This window comes from Salvelinus namaycush, chromosome 21 (genome assembly GCF_016432855.1).
Source record: "Salvelinus namaycush isolate Seneca chromosome 21, SaNama_1.0, whole genome shotgun sequence".
In the NCBI taxonomy this organism is placed as follows: Eukaryota; Metazoa; Chordata; class Actinopteri; order Salmoniformes; family Salmonidae; genus Salvelinus; species Salvelinus namaycush.
This window is the reverse complement of record NC_052327.1, coordinates 46,193,946-46,215,848: the sequence shown is the minus strand read 5'-3', so window position 1 is coordinate 46,215,848 and position 21,903 is coordinate 46,193,946. Positions and strand designations below refer to the sequence as shown.

At 43.0% G+C, this 21,903-nt stretch overlaps 1 protein-coding gene and 2 pseudogenes across 1 annotated transcript; 1 reads left to right on the top strand and 2 right to left on the bottom strand.

Annotated features, from left to right (window-relative positions):
• Window positions 1-5,998: 5,998 nt before the first annotated feature.
• On the bottom strand, window positions 5,999-11,637 carry LOC120066424 (annotated as a pseudogene).
• Window positions 10,713-14,231, top strand: LOC120066423 (cytochrome b-c1 complex subunit Rieske, mitochondrial-like). Its single transcript, XM_039017786.1, has 2 exons — window positions 10,713-10,963; window positions 13,501-14,231. The coding sequence occupies exons 1-2, from the start codon at window positions 10,798-10,800 to the stop codon at window positions 14,109-14,111; spliced, it is 777 nt and encodes a 258-aa protein (XP_038873714.1). The 5' UTR covers window positions 10,713-10,797; the 3' UTR covers window positions 14,112-14,231.
• A 923-nt stretch (window positions 14,232-15,154) lies between these two features.
• Window positions 15,155-16,454, bottom strand: LOC120066004 (annotated as a pseudogene).
• Window positions 16,455-21,903: the final 5,449 nt, after the last annotated feature.

Genomic DNA, 21,903 nt, shown 5'->3' with positions numbered 1-21,903 from the left:
TTATTATTTTGAATTTAACATAATTTGGGGGTATTTAGAGTACTATATAGTTAACCTTGTTCTGTTCAATGTTCTGTCAAAAACTCAATGTTGACAAATGCATATAGAACCTTAGTCCCAAACGCTTGAAATGTTCATCTTTCAAACTAAATATATCTTTCTATCTACTGGTAAATAGGTCTCTCTTTCTCAATATTCAGTCAAACTGGTATATAATATTGGACACAAACACAGAATATAACAGTTTGTTATATTCTTCTTTAGTAGCCCAATCATATTGTTGATCTCTCATCAGTGACTGAAGTCTGGCAAAAGCTTTTACGGAGCACAGGGTCAGCTAGGCTATATATCTCATACTCTTGAGTTTAGACAAAACTCACTAAATTAACCCCATAATGGGGCCAAAATCAAAGTAGGCTAAATGTAGAACAAATTTACCTTTAACTTGACTCTCGTAATCAGCAATGATTTCTTTATCCTTTTTGAACTTTGTATTAGACATTTTCGGGTCGATTCAGAGTGGTTAGGAAATTAAACTATTAAAAGGCTCGTCTTGCTGCACGCCTATAACATCCGACGCATCACACAGATTGAGTAGTGTTCCCCTACCAAACAACAATTTGTAGTCACGAAAACTCAGCGCCAACTTTCAAATTAGACTTATTCCCTTGTAAAGTAGCTATTCAAGAAAACGTTTAGTCCATTGTTCTCCTTCTACACGAGTAGTCCTAGAAAAGGAGGCCAACACGAAATCCTGATATCAATCAATGAAATCACTGATAACTGCTGGCAATGCCAGGCAGAGCGGAGATGCCGAGTCGATGCAACTGCATAACCTTTAATAATCCGATAAATATAAATCTTCAATGTGGTGAGAAGGCGCGCGGTTTTATTGCACGCGGCACCAAGGTAGTACACGGCAACTGTACGTCACGTGTCCTACATATATCGTTCTTTTGGTGCTCTCTAGTTTCCCCGGTCCCACACTTCCCATTTGCTTCGTTTTCCCCAGACAAAACAGACTGCAGCACAGCTGCCACAGATTCAGTGTGGAATGGGAGGGATCGAAGAGGCATAGCGGAAACAAGAGATGGATTGACATGATTTGTATCTAACCAGTAGTGCCAATTATGTTTTCGGGCTAATTTCAGTGAAATTCCTGCTGGATTTTCCCCAGCCATGTACAGGGTGTGATCCACATACGCCCCAAGGCAGTGTTTATATTATAAGCACGGCTGTAAAATTGTATCAAAGTTGCACCAGTGACATTGGAATGATTATACAAAGTAACTGCTACCAGTGTTACAATGTTTCCATTGGTTAAATAGCCTTGGGGGGGGGGGGGGGGGGGGGGGGGGGGGGGGGGGGGGGGGGCTCTACACTTAAAAATGACTGTAAGAAAGAAAAAATATATTCAATACAATATTTTAGTTTTAATTCTTTACATTAGAAGTCATCCATCTATCCTCACTGTGCTGTGTGACATCTCCATTATGCCTATGGTACCACACTAGAACCTACGGATCTGTGTAACAAAAAAAATGTGAAAGTGCCATCAGTTTACGTACAGTTGTTTTCTTTACCAGGATCTGATGAGGGCCCTATGAGAAAATGGTGCACATTTGGTGTTAAGCATGCTTTGTGAGAAGAAACCTCTTAATATAACCATTCCCATTGTAACCAAGTGTTAATTCTGCTCACTATACCTGTACATTCAACAAAACAATATGTACTGAAATTACTGTGGTTCTATAACTCCATCTGCTGGAGATCATGTTATGGTGCAGATTCATTATTTCCAGTCTCCTGTACACATATCCTATTAAATAACAATTTTTAAAGTGTTACATGTTTTAATGGCAAGACAAACATTGCACAACATTTCACAGAAAAGGAACAGTGTTAATTTTTCAAGCTACATTTCATTAGCAGCATGAACACATCTTAGGATATGGTTTACAGCGATTGCATTGGAGATACACTTACCGCTGTCACAATAACAAACCCTACATAACAGTTTAAAGGTGGATCTATGACTAAACATAAAGGAAAACTAGATATCCAGCTGATAAATATCGAGATGGGTAAAAAATACTAAAAGGCCCATCACAATACTGCTTTGAATTGTGTGCATTCAGTATACGTAAGTTCAACCACAATTAAAGTGCTTTGAAAGGCTGGTCATGACACACATCAACACCATCATCCCAGACACCCTATACCCACACCAATTCGCATACCATCCCAACAGATCCACAGATGACGCAATCTCAATTGCACTTCACACTGACCCCTCCCACCTGGAAAAGACAGGAAATAACTTTGTGAGAATGCTGTTCATAGACTACAGCTCAGCGTTCAACACCATAGTCCCCTCCAAGCTCATCACCAAGCTCGGGGTCCTGGGACTGAACACCTCCCTCTGCAACTGGATCCTAGACTTCCTGACGATAGGCAACACACCTCCGCCACACTTACCAGGGGTGTGTGCTTAGTACCCTCTTGTACTCGCTGTTCACCCACGACTGCCTGGCCATGCACGACTCCAACACCATCATCACGTTTGCTGATGACACGACGGTGGTAGGCCTGATCACCGACGGAGATGAGACAGCCTACAGAGAGGAGGTCAGTGATTTGGCAGTGTTGTGCCAGGACAACAGCCTCTTCCTCAACATCAGTAAGACCAAAGAGATGATAGTGGACTACAGGAGAAAGAAGGGAGAGCACATCCCCATCGAGAAAGGCTGTAGTGAAGCGGGTCGAGAGCTTGAAGGTCCTTGGCGCCCACATTACTAAGGACTTACATGGTTCACACACAACCGCACAGTCGTTTAGAGGACACTTTCAGGAAGCTGAAAAGATTTGGCATGGGCCCTCGCATCCTCAAAAGGTTCTACAGCTTCACCATCAAGAGCCTCTTGAATGGCTGCATCACCGCTTGGCATGGCAAATGCACTGCCCTCGACTGCAAAGTGCTACATCCAGGACTTCTGTATCAGGCGATGTCAGAGGAAGGCCCCAAAGAATTGCCTACGGCTTCGGCCACCCAAGCCTTAGACTGTTCACACTACTACCGTCCAGCAAACGGTACCAGTATGGGCTCACGGAACAATAGGCTCCGAGACAGCTTCTACCCCAAGCCATAAAACTGCTAAATAGTCTGGGTAACCATTTCATAAACTATCTGCATTGACCCTACGAGAACAGGACACGAGGAGTATGCAATTGAGATCTTCCCATACACTATATACAGTACCTTCGGAAAGTATTCAGACTCCTTTTGACTTTCTCCAAATTTTGTTGTTACAGCCTTATTCTAAAATTGATTAAATGTTTTTTTTCCCTCCCTCAATCTACACATATCCCATAATGACAAAGAAAAAAAACAGGTTCAGAAATTTTTGCAAATGTATTAAAAATAAAAAACTGAAATATCACATTTACATAAGTATTCAGACCCTTTACTCAGTACTTTGTTGAAGCACCTTTGGTAGTGATTACAGCATCAAGTCTTCTTGGGTATGACGCTACAAGCTTGGCACACCTGTATTTGTGGAGTTTCTCCAATTCTTCTCTGCAGATGCTCTCAAGGTCTGTCAGGTTGTATGAGGAGTGTTGCTGCACAGCTATTTTCAGGTCTCTCCAGAGATGTTTGATCGGGTTTAAGTATGGGCTTTGGCTGGGCCACTCAAGGACATTCGGAGACTTGTCCCGAAGCCACTCCTGTGTTGTCTTGGCTGTGTGCTTTGGGTCGTTGTCCTGTTGGAAGGTGAACCTAGGCCCCAGTCTGAGGTCCTGAGCGCTATGGAGCAGGTTTTCATCAAGGATCTCTCTGTACTTTGCTCCGTTCATCTTTGCCTCGATCTTGACTTGTCTCCCAGTCCCTGCCAACCATCATGCATCACCATAGGGATGGTACCAGGTTTCCTCCAGATGTGACGCTTGACATTCAGGCCAAAGAGTTCAATCTTGGATTCATCAGACCAGGGAATCTTGTTTCTCATGGTCTGAGAGTCTTTAGGTGCATTTTGGCAAACTCCAAGCGGGCTGTCATGTGCCTAGTACTGAGGAGTGGCTTCCATCTGGACACTACCATAAAGGCCTGATTGGTGGAGTGATGCAGAAATAGTTGTCCTTCTGGAAGGTTCTCCCATCTCCACAGAGGAACACTAGAGCTCTGCCAGAGTGACCATGGGGTTCTTGATCACCTCCCTGGCCCTTTTCCCTTGATTGCTCAGTTTGTCTGGATGGCCAACTCTAGGAAGAGCCTAGGTGGTTACAAACTTATTTCATTTAAGAATGATGTAGCTCATGGCTTGGTTTCTGCTCTGATATGCGCTGTCAACTGTGGGACCTTATATAGACAGGTGTGTGCCTTTCCAAATCAAGTCCAATCAACTGAATTTACCACAGGAGGACTCCAATCAAGTTATATAAACATCTCAAGGATGATCAATGGAAACAGGATGCAACGGAGCTCAATTTCGAGTCTCATAGCAAAGGGTCTGAATTCCTACGTAAATAAGGTATTTCTGTTTTTTATTTTCAATGTTTTCGCTTTGTCATTATGGGGCATTGTCTATAGATTGCTGAGAAATGTATTTGATTTAATCCATTTTAGAATAAGGCTGTAACGTAACAAAATGTGGAAGAAGTCAAGGGGTCTGAACACACCGGCAAAAGGCGGCCCACAGGCCAAAACAAGCTCGCAAGTGATTTTTTGTGTAAAAGTTTAGTAAGAAAAAGACAGGAAAATCACCAAGAATTCAGCCCAAAATATATTGGGAAATCTGTTCAAGTAATCCCACAAATAAAAGAAGAGACAAGTGATCGTGTCTCAATGTAATCAAGGTTTGAAATTATTATTTTCAAATATAAATCTATTTTTGGGCTTAGGTGTTGTCAATTTTCCGTGTAAATGATTATGTTCCGGCCCCCTCAACCATCCGCTGAATCTAGTCGCCTACTCCTGGACTACACTGACACTCTCACACAAAACCCACACATTCACTACAGATGCACACACATGCAAACTGACACAACACACACTTTTACACTCATCATATGCTGCTGCTACGGTTTTTTATTTGACTCTTATTATCTATCCTGATGTCTAGTCACTTTACTCTGCTTTAATGTACACATCTACCTCGTACCGCTGCACATTGATCTGGTATTGGTACAATCTGTATATAGCTTAATTCTTGTGTATTTTATTTCTCATGCAACAACAAAAAAGTGCATTGTTGGGAAGGGTTAGGAAGCAAGCATTTCACGGTAAAGTCTACACCTGTTGTATTTGACGCATGTAACAAATACAATTTTATTTGTTGTCTAGTGGTAGCTTTACAAATTACCCACATAAACCCCAAGACATTTGGCTTCTCTCCCTGAAGACACACTTAAAATGAAATCCACATTGTTCCTTGTAAGTATGAGCCATTTTCCTCTGAGCTGTAAGTTTCTCTCAGCTGTTTTTGAAGAACGCCTCCTTAAATCAAATTACATTTTATTGGTCACATACACATGGTTAGCAGATGTTAATGCGAGTGTAGCGAAATGCTTGTGCTTCTAGTTCCGACAGTGCAGTAATATCTAACAATTCCCCAACCACTACCTAATACACACAAATCTAAAGGGATGGAATAAGAATATGTACATAAATATATGGATGAGCGATGGCCGAGCGGCATAGGCAAGATGCAATAGATGGTATAAGATACAGTATAAACATATGAGATGAGTAATATGAGATGAGTAATGTAAGACATGTAAACATTATTAAAGTGGCATTGTTTAAAGTGACTAGTGAGTCTATGTAGGCAGCAGCCACTCTGCGTTAATGATTGCTGTTTAGCAGTCTGATGGCCTTGAGATAGAAGCTGTTTTTCAGTCTCATGGTCCCAGCTTTGATACACCTGTACTGACCTCGCCTTCTGGATGGTAGTGGGGTGAACAGGCAGTGGCTCGGGTGGTTGTTGTCCTTGATGATCTTTTTGGCCTTCCTGTGACATCGGGTGCTGTAGGTGTCCTGGACGGCAGGTAGTCTGCGTTGTGCAGACCTCACAACCATCTGGAGAGCCTTGCGGTTGACCTCTAAGACCTCGGTGAACCTGTCCTTCATCTTCAGGCGGAAACTGCTATACCACTCCAGCAGTCTCCTCCTCTCAGTCCTCTTCTCCTTGCTCATCCCCTTCTCCAGGAAGCCTGGCAGCTCCTTCCAGTCCTTGAGAAAGATGAAGAGGGCTCCTGCAGCTTTGAGGAGACGCAGTGGGGAGCTGTGTACAGCAGAGCACCCACCTGGGGTCACAATGTCCTCCACCACGGGCACCGAACCATAGGCACAGGCCTCATAGATGCGTTAGCACTCCATGTAGATTCCCACCGGGCAGAGGGTGAGCTCGCTTTGGGCCAGGGCTGTCTGGTACCGTCTCAGACTCTTTGCTGTCTCCTGAGGAAGCCACCTGATGCAGGAGAGGAGGAGGAGTGACTGTAAGGAATAGTGAGCAGAGGGTTAATTTAATGTATTACACATTTAAACAGTGCTTCTGTTGTGAATATATACACAGTTCTTGTAAATTCTCCTTTCCTCTTCATAAAAAAAAAGATGCAAATTTAAGAATATTTCGAAGATAAATACACAACGTAGAGGACGAGAGGTCAAGAAGTCAATAGAGTACTAACGATCAATGGAAATAGTGTTTTTTTTTCTGTAATAGGGGATTAATGAGCAATGGGTCAGAGATGTGGGAGGAATTTGTCTATACAGTGAGCCTGAAATAGGATACTTGTTATTTGGCCATTGGCCCAGTTTTATTGCAAGGAATTGTAATTGGTCAACCACAGGCTAGGGCTAGGTTATAAACTACATCCTGTCACTTTGTTCACTGGAGAGAACCTTTGAGGACATTTGAGCATGACAATCTACCATCTACCTCTCAGCATAACATCTATGATTTATCCTCTTTGAATAAACCTATTTTCCTACACCTGATTTGCTTTGGAGTCTGTGTTATTAAAGAACAACATCAACTGCTAACACAAAGATCAAAAGAGTTGAACTGCTATTTGAGAATGTCAGAGTTGGTATTTTATTGGTAAACAAGGCCTAATAACAAGAGTATTTCCAATGAAGTGAGCCAGGATGCAAAAATTGGACTGAAAACCATTACCGTGAACTGAAACAAACGGTGCTCGACAGCGATAGCATAGCAACATACTTCTCTCAGGCAGTAATGATGCACTCTTTGTCCAGTCCTGTTTTTTTTCAAGATCCCCATTAGTGTTTCCCTCGCGGAGTTCTTGTAGACAGTTCCCAGGAAGTTACAGAGGAAGGGCCTGGTGGAGTTCACCATCTGGGAGTTTGCCATGACTACAGGAAACTGCCTGTATCTGAACAGAGAGAAACATAGAAATCCACAGTCAAATAACGCTTCTTTCTAGTACAATGGCTAGGTATAGTGTACTGAAATGGAAACATGAGCTAAATAAAAAGTGTATAGTGAGGGTAAAAGACAAACAAGAGAGGAACTCTTAGATCATGAGAAAAAAAATCTGGGTCCATATTCAAAGTGCTGATCAGTTCCCCCCTGTCCATATAATTATATCCAACTGATCCTAGATCAGCACTCATACTCTGAAAACCTTGTTACATGGCCCCAGATCCCAGAAAAGAAGACATATGTGGCTACTCCAACAGGCCACTGGAAGACATCCTTGTCATTGACCCAGGGGCTTCCATAGACCAGGAAGAGCAGGTCCACGAAGCCCCCATGCCTCCTCAGGTAGATGCTGATCCAGTCCTTGGTGCAGCGCTTGCTGCCTAGCAGTACCACGGCTAAACGGTTTACAGCATCAACCTACATGAGGGTCTGGATGTGCTGCAACCACCGGGTAGCGCAGGAGATCTTCTGTTGCTCCTGGCCATTCAGCACCAGAACCACACTGTCTGTGTCCAAAGGAACGTGGCCCTGGATCACCACTGGGCCTGTGTAGAAACTATAGACAAAGAAAAGAAAAAGGGAGAGAGAGAGATAGAAAGGGTGGGGGGACAGAAGAACTGACATCAGCAAGATCATATGTATCTTTTATTATGACATAAGTCTCATTTGTGATGCCTTATGTGAAATCTATCTTTCCCACCTAGATCTCCCCCTCTCTCCACTGTGCTGTTACAGTATGTTGGTGGGGTTGAAGGGCCCTTCTAAAATATGTTCCCAAAGGTAAAGTCCTGAAAGAAGAGAGGAGTTGCTTCGGTGTGACAATGTCCATAATAATTTGTGTTTTACACCATCATGTAGCTTAACTGTTACTGTAAGAGGAGATATCAAGCAATACTGGACATCTTGTCACAGAGCATCGCTAAAAAGGCATGGCTTACCTATGGCAGCTTTCCCCCAGATTTGAACTTTGTATCTCTTGGGCCTGTTCTTGTCAATGAGCTCCTGGTATATTGTCTGAAAGCCTCCCTCCGTTTGAGAAGAGCAGAGAGATCATCAGCCTGCTCAGCCTCCCAAGGGTTCCACTCCTCATCCCCATTGTATGGAGCCACAACACCATCACCTGTAATCACCAGAACAATAACAATATTGGAGCTAGCTAGCTTGTGGTCTTCAGTAGCCAATTCACATGACCTGTCCATAACCATCTCCAGATATTCACTTGTTTTTAAAATAATTTTATATACAGTACCAGTCAAAAGTTTGGACACACCAACCCATTCAATGTTTTTTCTTTATTTTTACTATTTTCTACATTAAACTAATGAAATATGAAATAACACTAATGGAATCATGTAGTAAGCAAAAAAAGTGTTATACAAATCAAAATATATTTTACATTTGAGGTTCTTCAAAGTAGCCACTCCTTGCCTTGACAGCTTTGCACACTCTTGGCATTCTCTCAAACAGCTTCATGAGGTAGTCACATTTAATGAATTTAATTTAACAGGTGTCCCTTGTTAAAAGTTAATTTGTGGAACTTCTTCCCTTCTTAATGCGTTTGAGCCAATCAGTTGTGTTGACAAGGTAGGGGTGGTATACAGAAGATAGCCCTTTTTGGTAACAGACCAAGTCCATATTATTGCAAGAACAGCTCAAATAAGCAAAGAGAAACGACAGTCCATCACAGATTTTGCTGCGAGAAGGCAGAGTCATTAAATCATTCATTTTGGGACTGTCCATATGTCGCTCATTTTTGGTCACAGGTCCAGGAATGGCTTAAAAATTGCAACAGTGAAGAGGAGACTCTGGGATACTGGCCTTCTAGGCAGAGTTGCAAAGAAAAAGCCATGTCTCAGACTGGCCAATAAAAATAAAAGATTAAGATGGGCAAAAGAACACAGACACTGGACCTCTGCCTAGAAGGCCAGCATCCCGGAGTCGCTTCTTAACTGTTGACGTTTAGACTGGTGTTTTGCTGATACTATTTAATGAAGCTGCCAGTTGACTTATGAGGCATCTATCTAGTTTGAGAAATATTCTAATGTACTTGTCCTCTTCTTCAGTTGTGCACCGGCGCCTCGCACTCCTCTTTCTATTCTGGTTAGAGCCAGTTCACGCTGTTCTGTGAAGGGAGTAGTATACAGCGTTGTACGAGATCTTGTGTTTCTTGGCAATTTCTCACATGGAATAGCCTTCACATCTCAGAACAAGAATAGACTGACGAGTTTCAGAAGGAAGGTCTTTGTTTCTGGCCATTTTGAGCCTGTAATCAAACCCACAAGTGCTGATAATCCACACACTCAACTAGTCTGAAGAAGGCCTGTTTTATTGCTTCTTTAATAAGGACAACAGTTTTCAGCTGTGCTAACATAATTGCAAAAGGGTTTTGTAATGATCAATTAGCCTTTTAAAATGATAAACTTGGATTAATTTACACACCGTGCCATTGGAACACAGGAGTGATGGTTGCTGATAATGGACCTCTGTAAGCCTATGTAGATATTCAATAAAAAAATCTGCCCGTTTCCAGCTACACTAGTCATTTACAACATTAATAATGTCTACATAATGTCAACACTATATTTCTGATCAATTTTATGTTATTTTAATGGACAAAAAATGTTTTTCTTTAAAAAACAAGGACCCCAAACTCTTGAACGGTAGTGTATATTTACCCCAAAAATATATGGAGGATTGGAAATGATGCAGACAATTACATTGATGGAAGTAACAATATATCCGCAATATTAAAGCTGATCCACCCCCTAAAAATAAAAAAATAAAGCATAAATCCCGAATATTTATAAAAATGTATCCTCTTAAATGTGATAAACCTAACCCTAGCCACACTGCTAACATTATGCCTAACCTTAAATAATAAGACCAAAAAAGCTAATTTTTGTTTAAATGATTTGTTACGATATAGCCAAAGATAAACTAAGTAATGTCTCTGCGATTTAGCCATACGATACTTTGTGGTGGTAGTATCTAGCTAGTGGAAACATTCATAAAGCGACTGTTTACAGTTCAAGGACCCAGCTTAAATGCTGGCATAAGAATTGCCGGAGAAAAATTACAAACTTTTTGGAATTAATCTACGTGAAGCATCTTCTTATTACGAAATAAGTCACCTATTTTATATTTTGATAATTAATGCTACTATTGAGGCATAATGGAAGCTAAATACTAAATACATTGCTAACAAATATGTTATAAGAATCGAAACTGCATCCTAAAATATACGTCAGGATTTTACGCAGGCCGATGACCTGCCAATAAAAGGAGGAACTCACTGGTCTTTTCAAAGGTCGGTGTGTCCCCCAACCGAGTTAAATTACTGGTTCGGATAAAGATGCTGTCCTTAGCCGCTCGTTCCGGGGCTTTGTCCCCGTACTTGCAGGCGACCAATGTAGCTGTGAATGGATCCCTCAAAGCACTGCTCCCTGGAGCGGTGAAGGGAGATTCACTGCTGAAATCCAGCTCACAGAAGGCGCCCGCTATTTCAGCTTGCGTCAGTGGTAAGGTCGCATTCAGAAAACTAGCTTGTTAGCTGCTGATCTTGGACAATGTATATTGTAATTTTTAACCCGCCTCAATGTCAGTGATTTTATTTTATTTTTTTAATGGGGGGGGTCTCAACCAGACCTTTTTGTACTTTGCTCCTTGGCTTTAGTTTAGGTTGATATGGTTCGTCTTGTCAACTTCATGTTGTGACCAAGACATGGCGCCCTGAGTGGTCTTGTCAACATCCTGTATAAGAAGCTTAACTATTACATATGAATACAAACTCCTCATAAAATAATGTAAAATCAGCTACGTTCTACATATCAACCGTTGCACTGTCTAATAGCCAGCAGAGCCGACTGCTTGAGTCTAGGGGTAATAGACTTCCTGTGTAGATTAAGACACCGCGGTGCCGACGGGAGATATGGCTCAGAAAATGTACCTCAATCCAGGGATGATGTCATGTTTCTCAGAATTATCCCAATTGATACGCCGAGCAAAAAAAAACGTAACTGTCATTTTCGTATTCATGCTATGTAGCAGAAGCCACAGTAGCCATTTTGGAATGGCAGTGTCCGCCAATCCGCTCCTTTGTTGTTCAACGTGACGTGTCTCCGTAAAGGCTGCTGTGGCTTCTGCAAGGTCCGGAAATTCCGGTACACTTTCTGAATTTCGTGCGTGAAGAAAGTGGCGCTGAGGCGTCGGAAATGGTGGGGAGTAGTGCAGAGGAAACTGAGAAAGTTGGTGAAGCAACCGCTGTGCTGGAATGCGAACAATATGCGTGTCATTTTTTGATGGTATGACGCGGGAGGATGAGGGTCAAGGACCGGATTGGTCTGTAGTGGAAAGACATAGGAAGAAGAGATCATGATACCGAAAGCAGTGGAGCATCTAGTAAAGAAGGCCATGGTAGGAAGCAAGTGTAATGATGTGGTGAGTGTTTGAGACCACAGGGCCTCACTCGCACCCTATTCGACCCACTTTTTTATTATAATTTTTTATTTAACCAGACAAGCTAGTTGAGAACTTGTTCTCATTTACAACTGCGACCTGGCCGAGATAAAGCAAAGCAGTGCGACATGCTGTAGTGAAAGAGGCAGGTGAAATTAGCTTGGTTCATTGGAAATGGTAGCTTGTTAATATTTTGTGGTAGCCAGGGTCAGCAAGAGATTATAAAAATGGATGTGCTTAATGGGAGGAAGATTAAAAACCATGTCCCTGGTGCTTATGCTAGATTGAGGGGAGTCATCACTGGGCTCCCAATATGTCTGTAGATGACATTAAAGAAAATGTGAAAGGAGAGAGTGATTGAGGCCAAAAGGTTGATAAGTAGGAAAGATCAGATGTGAAAGCCTATCAGTGCTGCAGAGGTTTGAGAAGGTTTTGCCTGGGAAAGTACAGAGAATTCCTTAGTTTCAATGCCAGAGGATTTGTCCCATCCCCATTGCAGTGTTTTAAATGCCAAATAATGGTACATGGAGCTGTTCAATGTAAAAGAAGGAAAATATGTGCCAAGTGTGGAGGGGACAATGGTTAAGAGGAATGTGGGAGCAATGTGAAGGTTGTGTTCTAATTGTGGGGGGGACGTAGTGCAGCATTTGGTTGACGCCAGGTGCAGAGACAGGCTAGAGAGGCTCAGAGATATAGAGTAAGTCATAATGTATTGTATGCAGAGGCTGTAAAACAGATTGGTGGAACTACACTGTGGCATGATGAAGCTTCCATGGCTGTTCCTTTAGTAAGTAGACCTAATGTCGGGGCTGGTGTTTCTGCTGGTCCTGGCGTAGTTTGGCGGTTGCTCTCATGAATGTGTGGTGTCGAAGGGCACTTTGATGATAAATAAAGTTGACATCATAGCTTTTATTGGTAAGGTTGTCAATATGACTCCGGTTGTGGAAAGCAGAAATGCCAGGTTGAAGGTTGTAGAGACGATAAAAGAGATTGGGGCTAACAGATATTACTGTTAGGATTGTTCAGCATGTCAACAACCATTAAGGGTGGAGTGTTTCAGCATGATAAAGGGGGAGGGTGACAGAAGTTAGTAGGGATTTAGTTTTATTTTCATGTTAATTCAGAATTGGGAAGATCATGATTGATCGTACATTCCAGCACAGTAGGTGGTGGCATGCACTTAAATTGTTTGCGGACCACCATGACACCCTAGAAGAAAAATAAGTTGGCTAGCAAAAAGATGAAAATGGCAGTTTCTTGAAACTGTTGTTCAATCCCTCGGTGTAATAGTTGGGCTAATGGGGCAATTTTGAAGTACACTGCCTTTGTCATCCCTGGATTGGGTTATGTTTTCTGAGCCATATCTCGTGCCGGCTCCGGGATGCCTTAATCTACATAGGTAGTCTGTGCGACCCTAGTGCAGCTGTAAGCAAGCGGGTCGGCTCTGTTGGCTACACTGTCTGCATGATCTCAAGTCACACTGTTGCCTTAGATGTACCACAGCTTTGATTGTCATCACTCTTATGTATAAAGAACCTGTCTAATAACTTGAACTATTAAGTGTGAACATAATTTTGCATATTATATTTCTCATATGTAGCCCCTGGTGGAATTCGCATGGCCCACACAGACATCAAGGTCCCAGACTTCTCTGACTACCGTCGTCCTGAGTTGCTGGACCCCAAGAAGTCCTCCCAGGAGAGCAGCGAGTCCAGGAAGACCTTCTCCTACCTGGTCACTGGGGCCACAGCTGTGGTGGGCGTCTACACAGCCAAGACGGTGGCCACCCAGTTCATCTCCTCCATGAGCGCCTCAGCCGACGTGCTGGCCATGTCCAAGATTGAGGTGAAGCTGGGAGAGATCCCAGAGGGCAAGAACATGACCTTCAAGTGGCGAGGCAAGCCTCTGTTCATCCGCCACCGAACTGAGAAGGAGATCGCCACCGAGGAAGCTGTGGATATGGCCATGCTACGTGACCCCCAACACGACAAGGACCGCGTAGCCAACCCGAAGTGGATCATTGTGATCGGTGTCTGCACCCACCTGGGCTGTGTGCCCATCGCCAACGCCGGAGACTACGGAGGATACTACTGCCCCTGCCACGGCTCCCACTACGACGCCTCAGGGAGGATTCGGAAGGGACCCGCGCCTCTCAACCTAGAGGTGCCCTATTACGAATTCACAGACGACGACACCGTTGTTGTGGGATAATGTTCGTGCTCCATTACTTCCCTCTCTAGTATGTTTATATATCTTTTTTCAAATGGGTCTGTCTGAGAACTTAGGTTAAAGAAAGGTTACTAATAAAGGGACATTTAAAATAACCTGAAACATGTTTTTGTGTATTTGTTCAAAGGTAAGATAAAACCAATTAACATTGGATCCAGCGCTTTGCTCTCAGGTGACCTACTCTGGGTAGTCTGTTATATCTCTTGCCAAAGATGGTTACGTTCTACATTTTGTCTGCAATGCTCTGAATTCTCCTGAAGAGTTTTAGGGCCTCCAGGATATCTTGGTAGGCTATAGTGTCAGGAACCAGGGTGATTTGCCTCACTGAACTGGAGGAACATCATTCTAACTGCTGCAAATCAACACAAACATTCCTGTTGCCTTTTAATTGTTGAAAATGTACCTTTCAGATTGTAGGCAGCAAACCGCAGTAGTGTTCACATTTGGATTGCTCCATGTCAAGGGGTGGTGATATTACCATCAACACAGGTAAGATGGGTACCCACTGGCCTATTGGTATACATCAGTGTGAACTTCAGTTTGTCAACATGATAATAGTTGAATGCATTCTTTATGGCACCGACTCAATAAAAGGACTGTTGTGAGTATAAACCAAACCCTGAAGAAGGGTTGGCCCCTATATTCTTATGTTTAGACATGCAGAGCACACCAGTCTAGCAACAACTGACTTGATAAGTGGCAGCTTTCACAGATGTAGCGTATGAGGGACTTCCAGAAGGACATAATTAAATAGGTATCTGTTCACAATTCTTAATTTGGGTAGTCCAAACAAAGGACAAACCTTTGAAGTCACAGTAAATAATTTCATGAACTTGTTCTTTCAATCAGTGTCTCCTTCTCATGGACCATGGAGGTTTTCCTCCTTCAGTGTACAGCCCCACTTAATAGTGTCTTGTCCTTCATTTGAAAATCTGCAATTGAGATTGTTCAAAATGGCATAACAGCATATTTTCCTTTGAGAACCCTAAAGAGATGTGTTCTCTTGACTCCCCTCAGAGGCCTTGTCAGTCTACATACTGCACCTCTGGCTGGTGCCCCTTGGTCACATAACCCACGAGGGCAGCAGTCACCTGCTGCTGTAGGGTGGTGTTACCCATGACCAGGGCAGTCAGCTGGGCCATGTTGGTCAACTAGACATCACCCATGACATCAGAGCTTCTGACGATGCACCGGGGTCAGTTCCATGATTGGAGGCAGCGGCATGAACTGCTCATCCAGCATCCCAGTAGGCCACTGACGGCACCCCCTGACAGATGATTCGGAAGAGGTAGGGAGATATGTCTGAAATAAAGCATCAGTTAAACAACCGTTTCAAATTTTACAGACCACAAGCCATTGTTCTCTATGAAGTTTACTTAGTTCGTGCATAATTCTTATGATTATTTTGAAGTGTATGGTCTAAGTGATCTCACCCCTTGACATGGAGCATTATTCACAGTTGGCTACTAACAATATTAGTTAGGAATTCTCATTAAGCTGACAAGAATTCTTTTCATTTTGATAATCCTCAGTGAACTTGAGTTTCAAATTCCTTGGTGTCCACCGCCAACGAACTATCATGGCTTAAACACACCAAGACCGTCGCGAAGAGGGCACGACAACGCCTCTTCCCCTTCAGGAGACTGAAAAGATTTGACATGGGTCCCCAGATCCTCAAAGTTCTACAGCTGTACAGTCAAGAGCATTCTGACCGGTTGCATCACCGCCTGGTATGGCAAATGCTCTGCATCTGACCATAAGGCGCTACAGAGGGTAGTGCATACGGCCCAGTACATCACTGGGGCCAAGCTTCCTGCCATCTAGGACCTATATACTAGGTGGTGTCAGAGGAAGGCCCCCAAAAAATTGTCAGACTCCAGTCACCCAAGTCAGACTATTCTCCCCCCCTTATTTTACAGTTCTGCTACTCACTGTTTTATCTGCATAGTCACTTTACCCCATCTACATGTACAAATTACCTCAACTAACCTGTACCCCCGCACATTGACTCGGTACCGGTACCCCCTGAATATAGCGTCATTGTTGCTTTTATACATTTTATTTTTTTATTATTTAGTAAATGTTTTCTTATGCCTATTTCCAGAAATGCATTGTTGGTTAAGGGCTTGTAACTAAGCATTTCACGGTAAGGTCTACCTACACCTGTTGTATTTGGCACATGTGACATAACATTTGATTTGAATAGCAATGCCAAGGGGGGCTCCAACCAGTCCTCTTGCAAAGGCTAGACCCCCTGCTGCCACGGCCCCTTTGTAAGATCACAGTGGCCTTTATCTGCTGTTTTACAGACAACTCAGAACACATATTTCCTTCGTTGGGACATTCTGGGGAACAAAGGTTGAGGGTTCAGACCCACATTCTTCAATAATCAAATGGGTATGATGACTTTAAAACATAAGTGACATTTGAACAGCAGGAAATATGTGGCCACAATAATAGATAAGCATTGTCAGGGTACTACAGTATAATAGAGATGTAAGTATTCTACTTGTTTCGGTTTTAACATTAATGCTAATTCCTATTTGCTACAGTTCAAGTTACAATGTATCACTTCATGATGAGGATACAAGTATAATTTGCTCTCTGACATTGCATGTGAGCTACACAGTGGTAAGATACAAATACTGCAATATAAACTAATAGTCAAACTACCTTGCTGATTAACTCAAATCCTTATTAAACTGTATGCTTGCTAGATTTATTTTAAGGTTTGATGCCAGTCAAAATTATTGTTTTTGTTTTTAACAATGTGCATATATCTACGTCATTGGTTTTAAAGCCTCATTCTTGATTTCCATTGAGCCTTGTCACGGTCGTTTTGCATGGCCCTGTGCCCAGGGTGAACGGAGTTAGCACATTTTAGACTATTCCATTGTTCCTTAATTGAAATCTCCACTCACCGGGCCATGCAAAACGCACTGGCCCAGTGCTTCATTGGATTGGTTAATTTCATCTAAAGCCACTAGAGGGCGATGAGCCAATGAAAAGCGGTCTGAAACGTGTTAATAGTTTTTCATATGGTCTGTTTTTCTTTTTCCAATAAGATTTAGTCATTCCCATATTGGGAGTCATGAGTTAATCATTAATTATCACATGAAATTAGCATACATCTCTAATGCATTTGATAAATATTGCTGGTAGAAGTTCTCTTTTTAATTTAATATTATTTAACTTTTATTTAACTAGGCAAGTCGGTTAAGAACAAATTCTTATTTACAATGACGGCCTACCAAAAAGTAAAAGGCCTCCTGAGGGGACGGGGCCCTATAAAAATATTGGACAAAACACACATCACGACAAGAGACAACACTACATAAAGAGAGACCTAAAACAACAGCACGGCAGCAACACATGACAACACAGCATGGCAGCAGCACAAAACCGGGTACAAACATTATTGGGCACAGACAACAGCACAAACGGCAACAAGGTAGAGAACAATACATCACGCAAAGCAGCCACAACTGTCAGTAAGAGTGTCCATGATTGGATGTGTGCGCTTTGGGGACCTTTAACAGAATGTGACTGGCAGAACGGGTGTTGTATGTGGAGGATGAGGGCTGCAGTAGATATCTCAGATAGGGGGGAGTGAGGCATAAGAAGGTTTTATAAATAATCAACCAGTGGGTCTTGCAATGGGTATACAGAGATGACCAGTTTACAGAAGACTATAGAGTGCAGTGATGTGTCCTATAAAGAGCATTGGTGTCAAATCTGATGGCTGAATGGTAAAGAACATCTAGCCGCTTGAGAGCACTCTTACCTGCCGATCTATAAATTACGTCTCCGTAATCTAGCATGGGTAGGATGATCATCTGAATCAGTGTTAGTTTGGCAGCTGGGGTGAAAGAGGAGCGACTATGATAGAGGAAATCAAATCTAGATTTAACTTTAGCCTGCAGCTTTTATATGTGCTGAGAGGAGGACTGTGTACTGTCTAGCCATACTCCCAAGTACTTGCATGAGGTGACTACCTCAAGCTCTAAACCCTCAAAGGTAGTAAACACACCTGTGGGGAGAGGGGCATTCTTCTTACCAAATGCCTTTTGTTTTGGAGGTGTTCAGAACAAGGTTAAGGGCAGATGGAGCTTGTTGGATACTAAGAAAGCTTTGTTGTAGAGAGTTTTAACACAAAATCTAGGGAGGGGCCAGCTGAGCATAAGACTATCATCTGTATATAAATGGACGAGAGAGCTTCCTACTGCCTGAGCTATGTTGTTGATGTAAATTGAGAAGAGCGTGGGACCTAGATTCAAGCCTTGGGGTACACCCTTGGTGACAGGCAGTGGCTGAGACGGCAGATGTTCTGACTTCATACACTGCATCCTGAGAGAGGTAGTTAGCAAACCAGGCCAAAGACCCCTCAGAGACACCAATACTCCTTAGCCGGCCGACAAGAATGGAATGGTCTACCGTATCAAAAGCTTTGGCCAAGTCAATAAAAATAGCAGCACAAGATTGATTAGAATCAAGGGCAATGGTGACGACATTGAGGACCTTTTAAGGTTGCAGTGACACATCCATAACCTGAGCGGAAACCAGATTGCAAACCAGAGAGAGGACTATAGACATCAAGAAAGCCAGTCAGTTGATTATTGACAAGTTTTCCAACACTAGATAAACATGGCAAAATATAAATAAGCCTATAACAGTTAGGATCAGCTTGATCTCCCCCTTTGATGGCGCCGACAGAGATGGTCGCCTCGCTTCGTGTTCTTAGGAAACGGCACTTTTTTTTTTTTATGTATTATTTCTTACATTGTTACCCCAGGAAATGTAAAGTCTTATTATATACAGCCAGGAAGAATTATTATATATACGAGCAACGTCAACTTACCAACATTACGACCAGGAATACGACTTTCCCGAAGTGGATCCCATGTTTGGACCACCACCCAGGACAATGGATCGGATCCCAGTAGGCGACCCAAAACAACGGCGCCGCAGAAGGGGCAGAAGGGGCACTACAAAGTGTAGCTATTCCCTCTGCAAGGCAATCAAACAAGCAAAGTGTCAATATAGAGAAAGTAGAGTTGCAATTCAACGGCTCACACACGAATCGTATGTGGCAGGGTCTACAGTCAATTTCGGATTACAAAAAGAAAACCAGCCCCATCGCGGACACCGATGTCTTGCTCCCAGACAAACTAAACAACTTCTTTGCTCGCTTTGAGGACAATACAGTGCCACTGACATGGCGCTCCATCACCGCAGCCAACGTGAGTAAAACATTTAAACGTGTTAACCCTCGCAAGGCTGACGGCCCAGACGGCATCCCTAGCCGCGTCCTCAGAGCATGCGCAGACCACCTGGCCGGTGTGTTTACGGACATATTCAATCAATCCCTATCCGTCTGCTGTTCCCACATGCTTCAAAAGGGCCACCATTGTTCCTGTTCCCAAGAAAGCTAAGGTAACTGAGCTAAACAACTATTGCCCCGTAGCACTCACTTCCGTCATCATGAAGTGCTTTGAGAGACTAGTCAAGGATCATATCACCACCACCCTACCTGACACCCTAGACCCACTCCAATTTGCTTACCGCCCCAATAGGTCCACATACATCGCAATCACACTGCACACTGCCCTAACCCATCTGGACAAGAGGAATACCTATGTAAGAATGCTGTTCATCGATTACAGCTCAGCATTTAACACCGTAGTACCCTCCAAACTCATTAAGCTTGAGACCCGGGGTCTCGACCCCACCCTGTGCACCTGGGTCCTGGACTTTCTGACGGGACGCCCCAGGTGGTGAGGGTAGGAAACATCTCCACCCCGCTGATCCTCAACACTGGGGCCCCACAAGGGTGCATTCTCAGCCCTCTCCTGTACTCCCTGTTCACCCATGACTGCGTGGCCATGCACGCCTCCAACACAATCATCAAGTTTGCAGACGACACTACAGTTGTAGGCTTGATTACCAACAACGACGAGACGGCTTACAGGGACGAGGTGAGGGCCCTCGGAGTGTGGTGTCAGGAAAATAACCTCACACTCAACATCAACAAAACAAAGGAGATGATCGTAGACTTCAGGAAACAGCAGAGGGAGCACCCCCCTATCCACATCGACAGGACAGCAGTGGAGAAGGTGGAAAGTTTAAAGTTCCTCTGTGTACACATCATGGACAAACTGAAATGTTCCGCCCACACAGACAGTGTGGTGAAGAAAGCGCAACAGCGCCTCTTCAACCTCAGGAGGCTGAATAAATCTGGCTTGTCACCTAAAACCCTCACAAACTTTTACAGATGCACAGTTGAGAGCATCCTGTCGGGCTGTATCACAGCCTGGTACGGCAACTGCACCGCCCTCAACCGAAAGGCTCTCCAGAGGGGTGGTGCGGTCTGCACAACGCATCACCGGGGGCAAACTACCTGCCCTCCAGGACACCTACAGCACCCGATGTCAAAGCTGGGACCGAAGAAGCTGTTTTACAGTCTCATCTCAAGGCCATCAGACTGTTAAACAGCCATCACTAACACAGAGAGGCTGCTGCCTACATACAGACTCGAAACATTGGCCACTGTAATAAATGGATCACTAGTCACTTTAAATAATTCCACTTTAATAATGTTTACATATCTTACATGTATATACTGTATTTATACTATCTATTGCATCTTGCCTATGCCGCACGGCCATCGCTTATCCATATATTTATATGTACATATTCTTATTCCATCCCTTTAGGTTTGTGTGTATTAGGTAGACTACTTGTTAGATATTACTGAACTGTCGGAACTAGAAGCACAAGGATTTTGCTACACTCACATTAACATCTGCTAACCATGTATGTGACCAATAAAATTTGATTTGAGTGTAATGTTTACTGTTTAAATCTTTTGTTTATTTCACTTTTGTTTATCTTTTTCACTTGCTTTGGCAATGTAAACATGTTTCTCATGCCAATAAAGACTCTTAAATTGAAATGATATTTGTACAACTGAATGCATTCAACTGAAATGTGTCTTCCGCATTTAACCCAACCCCTCTGAATCAGAGAGGTGCGGGGGGCTGCATTAATCGACATTCACGTCATCGGCACCCGGGGGTTAACTGCCTTGCTCAAGGGCCTCAAGGGCAGAACAACCTTGTCAGCTTGGGGATTTGATCCAGCAACATTTTGGTTACTTGCGCAATGCTCCTAGCCACCAGGTTACATGCCACCCCGATGGGGTGTGGCTTGATGCGAACATTACTGTTTAAAGGACAGCGGTACATTTTGAACCTGTTCCCACAACCTTTTTTAAACAGGTCGTTTAGAACAGCACCATTTCCGTTTAATTTAATGCTTATTGCTTGTTTTCGTACGCAGCCCTGAGCTTGTGTGACCTTTTCCTGAGATTTTGCCATTTGAACTTACAGTATATTTAGCAAAAGAGAAAGATAACTGATCTTCCCAACTATACTGCTGTCCTCTATCATGAGAGCATCTGACAAATGAATTCTATGTGCATCTTGGTGCAACATAAGTAGAAGATTCGATCTTGCATAATTCACAATAATGTAAAAGAATGATGGAATAAAGTTTTAACCAATGCTCTGTAACTACAGTGAATGTACAACTAACTATTTGATATAATTTGCAAGGTATGTAAATGTATGCACTCGCTACTGTAAATCGCTCTGTATAAGAGCTTCTGCTAAATTACTAAAATGAAAGTGCAAATATAAAGTAACGTAATGGGGAGGGGGGATTGGAACCAATCACACAATATATACAGTCAATTAACCTCACGGAATGTGGAAAG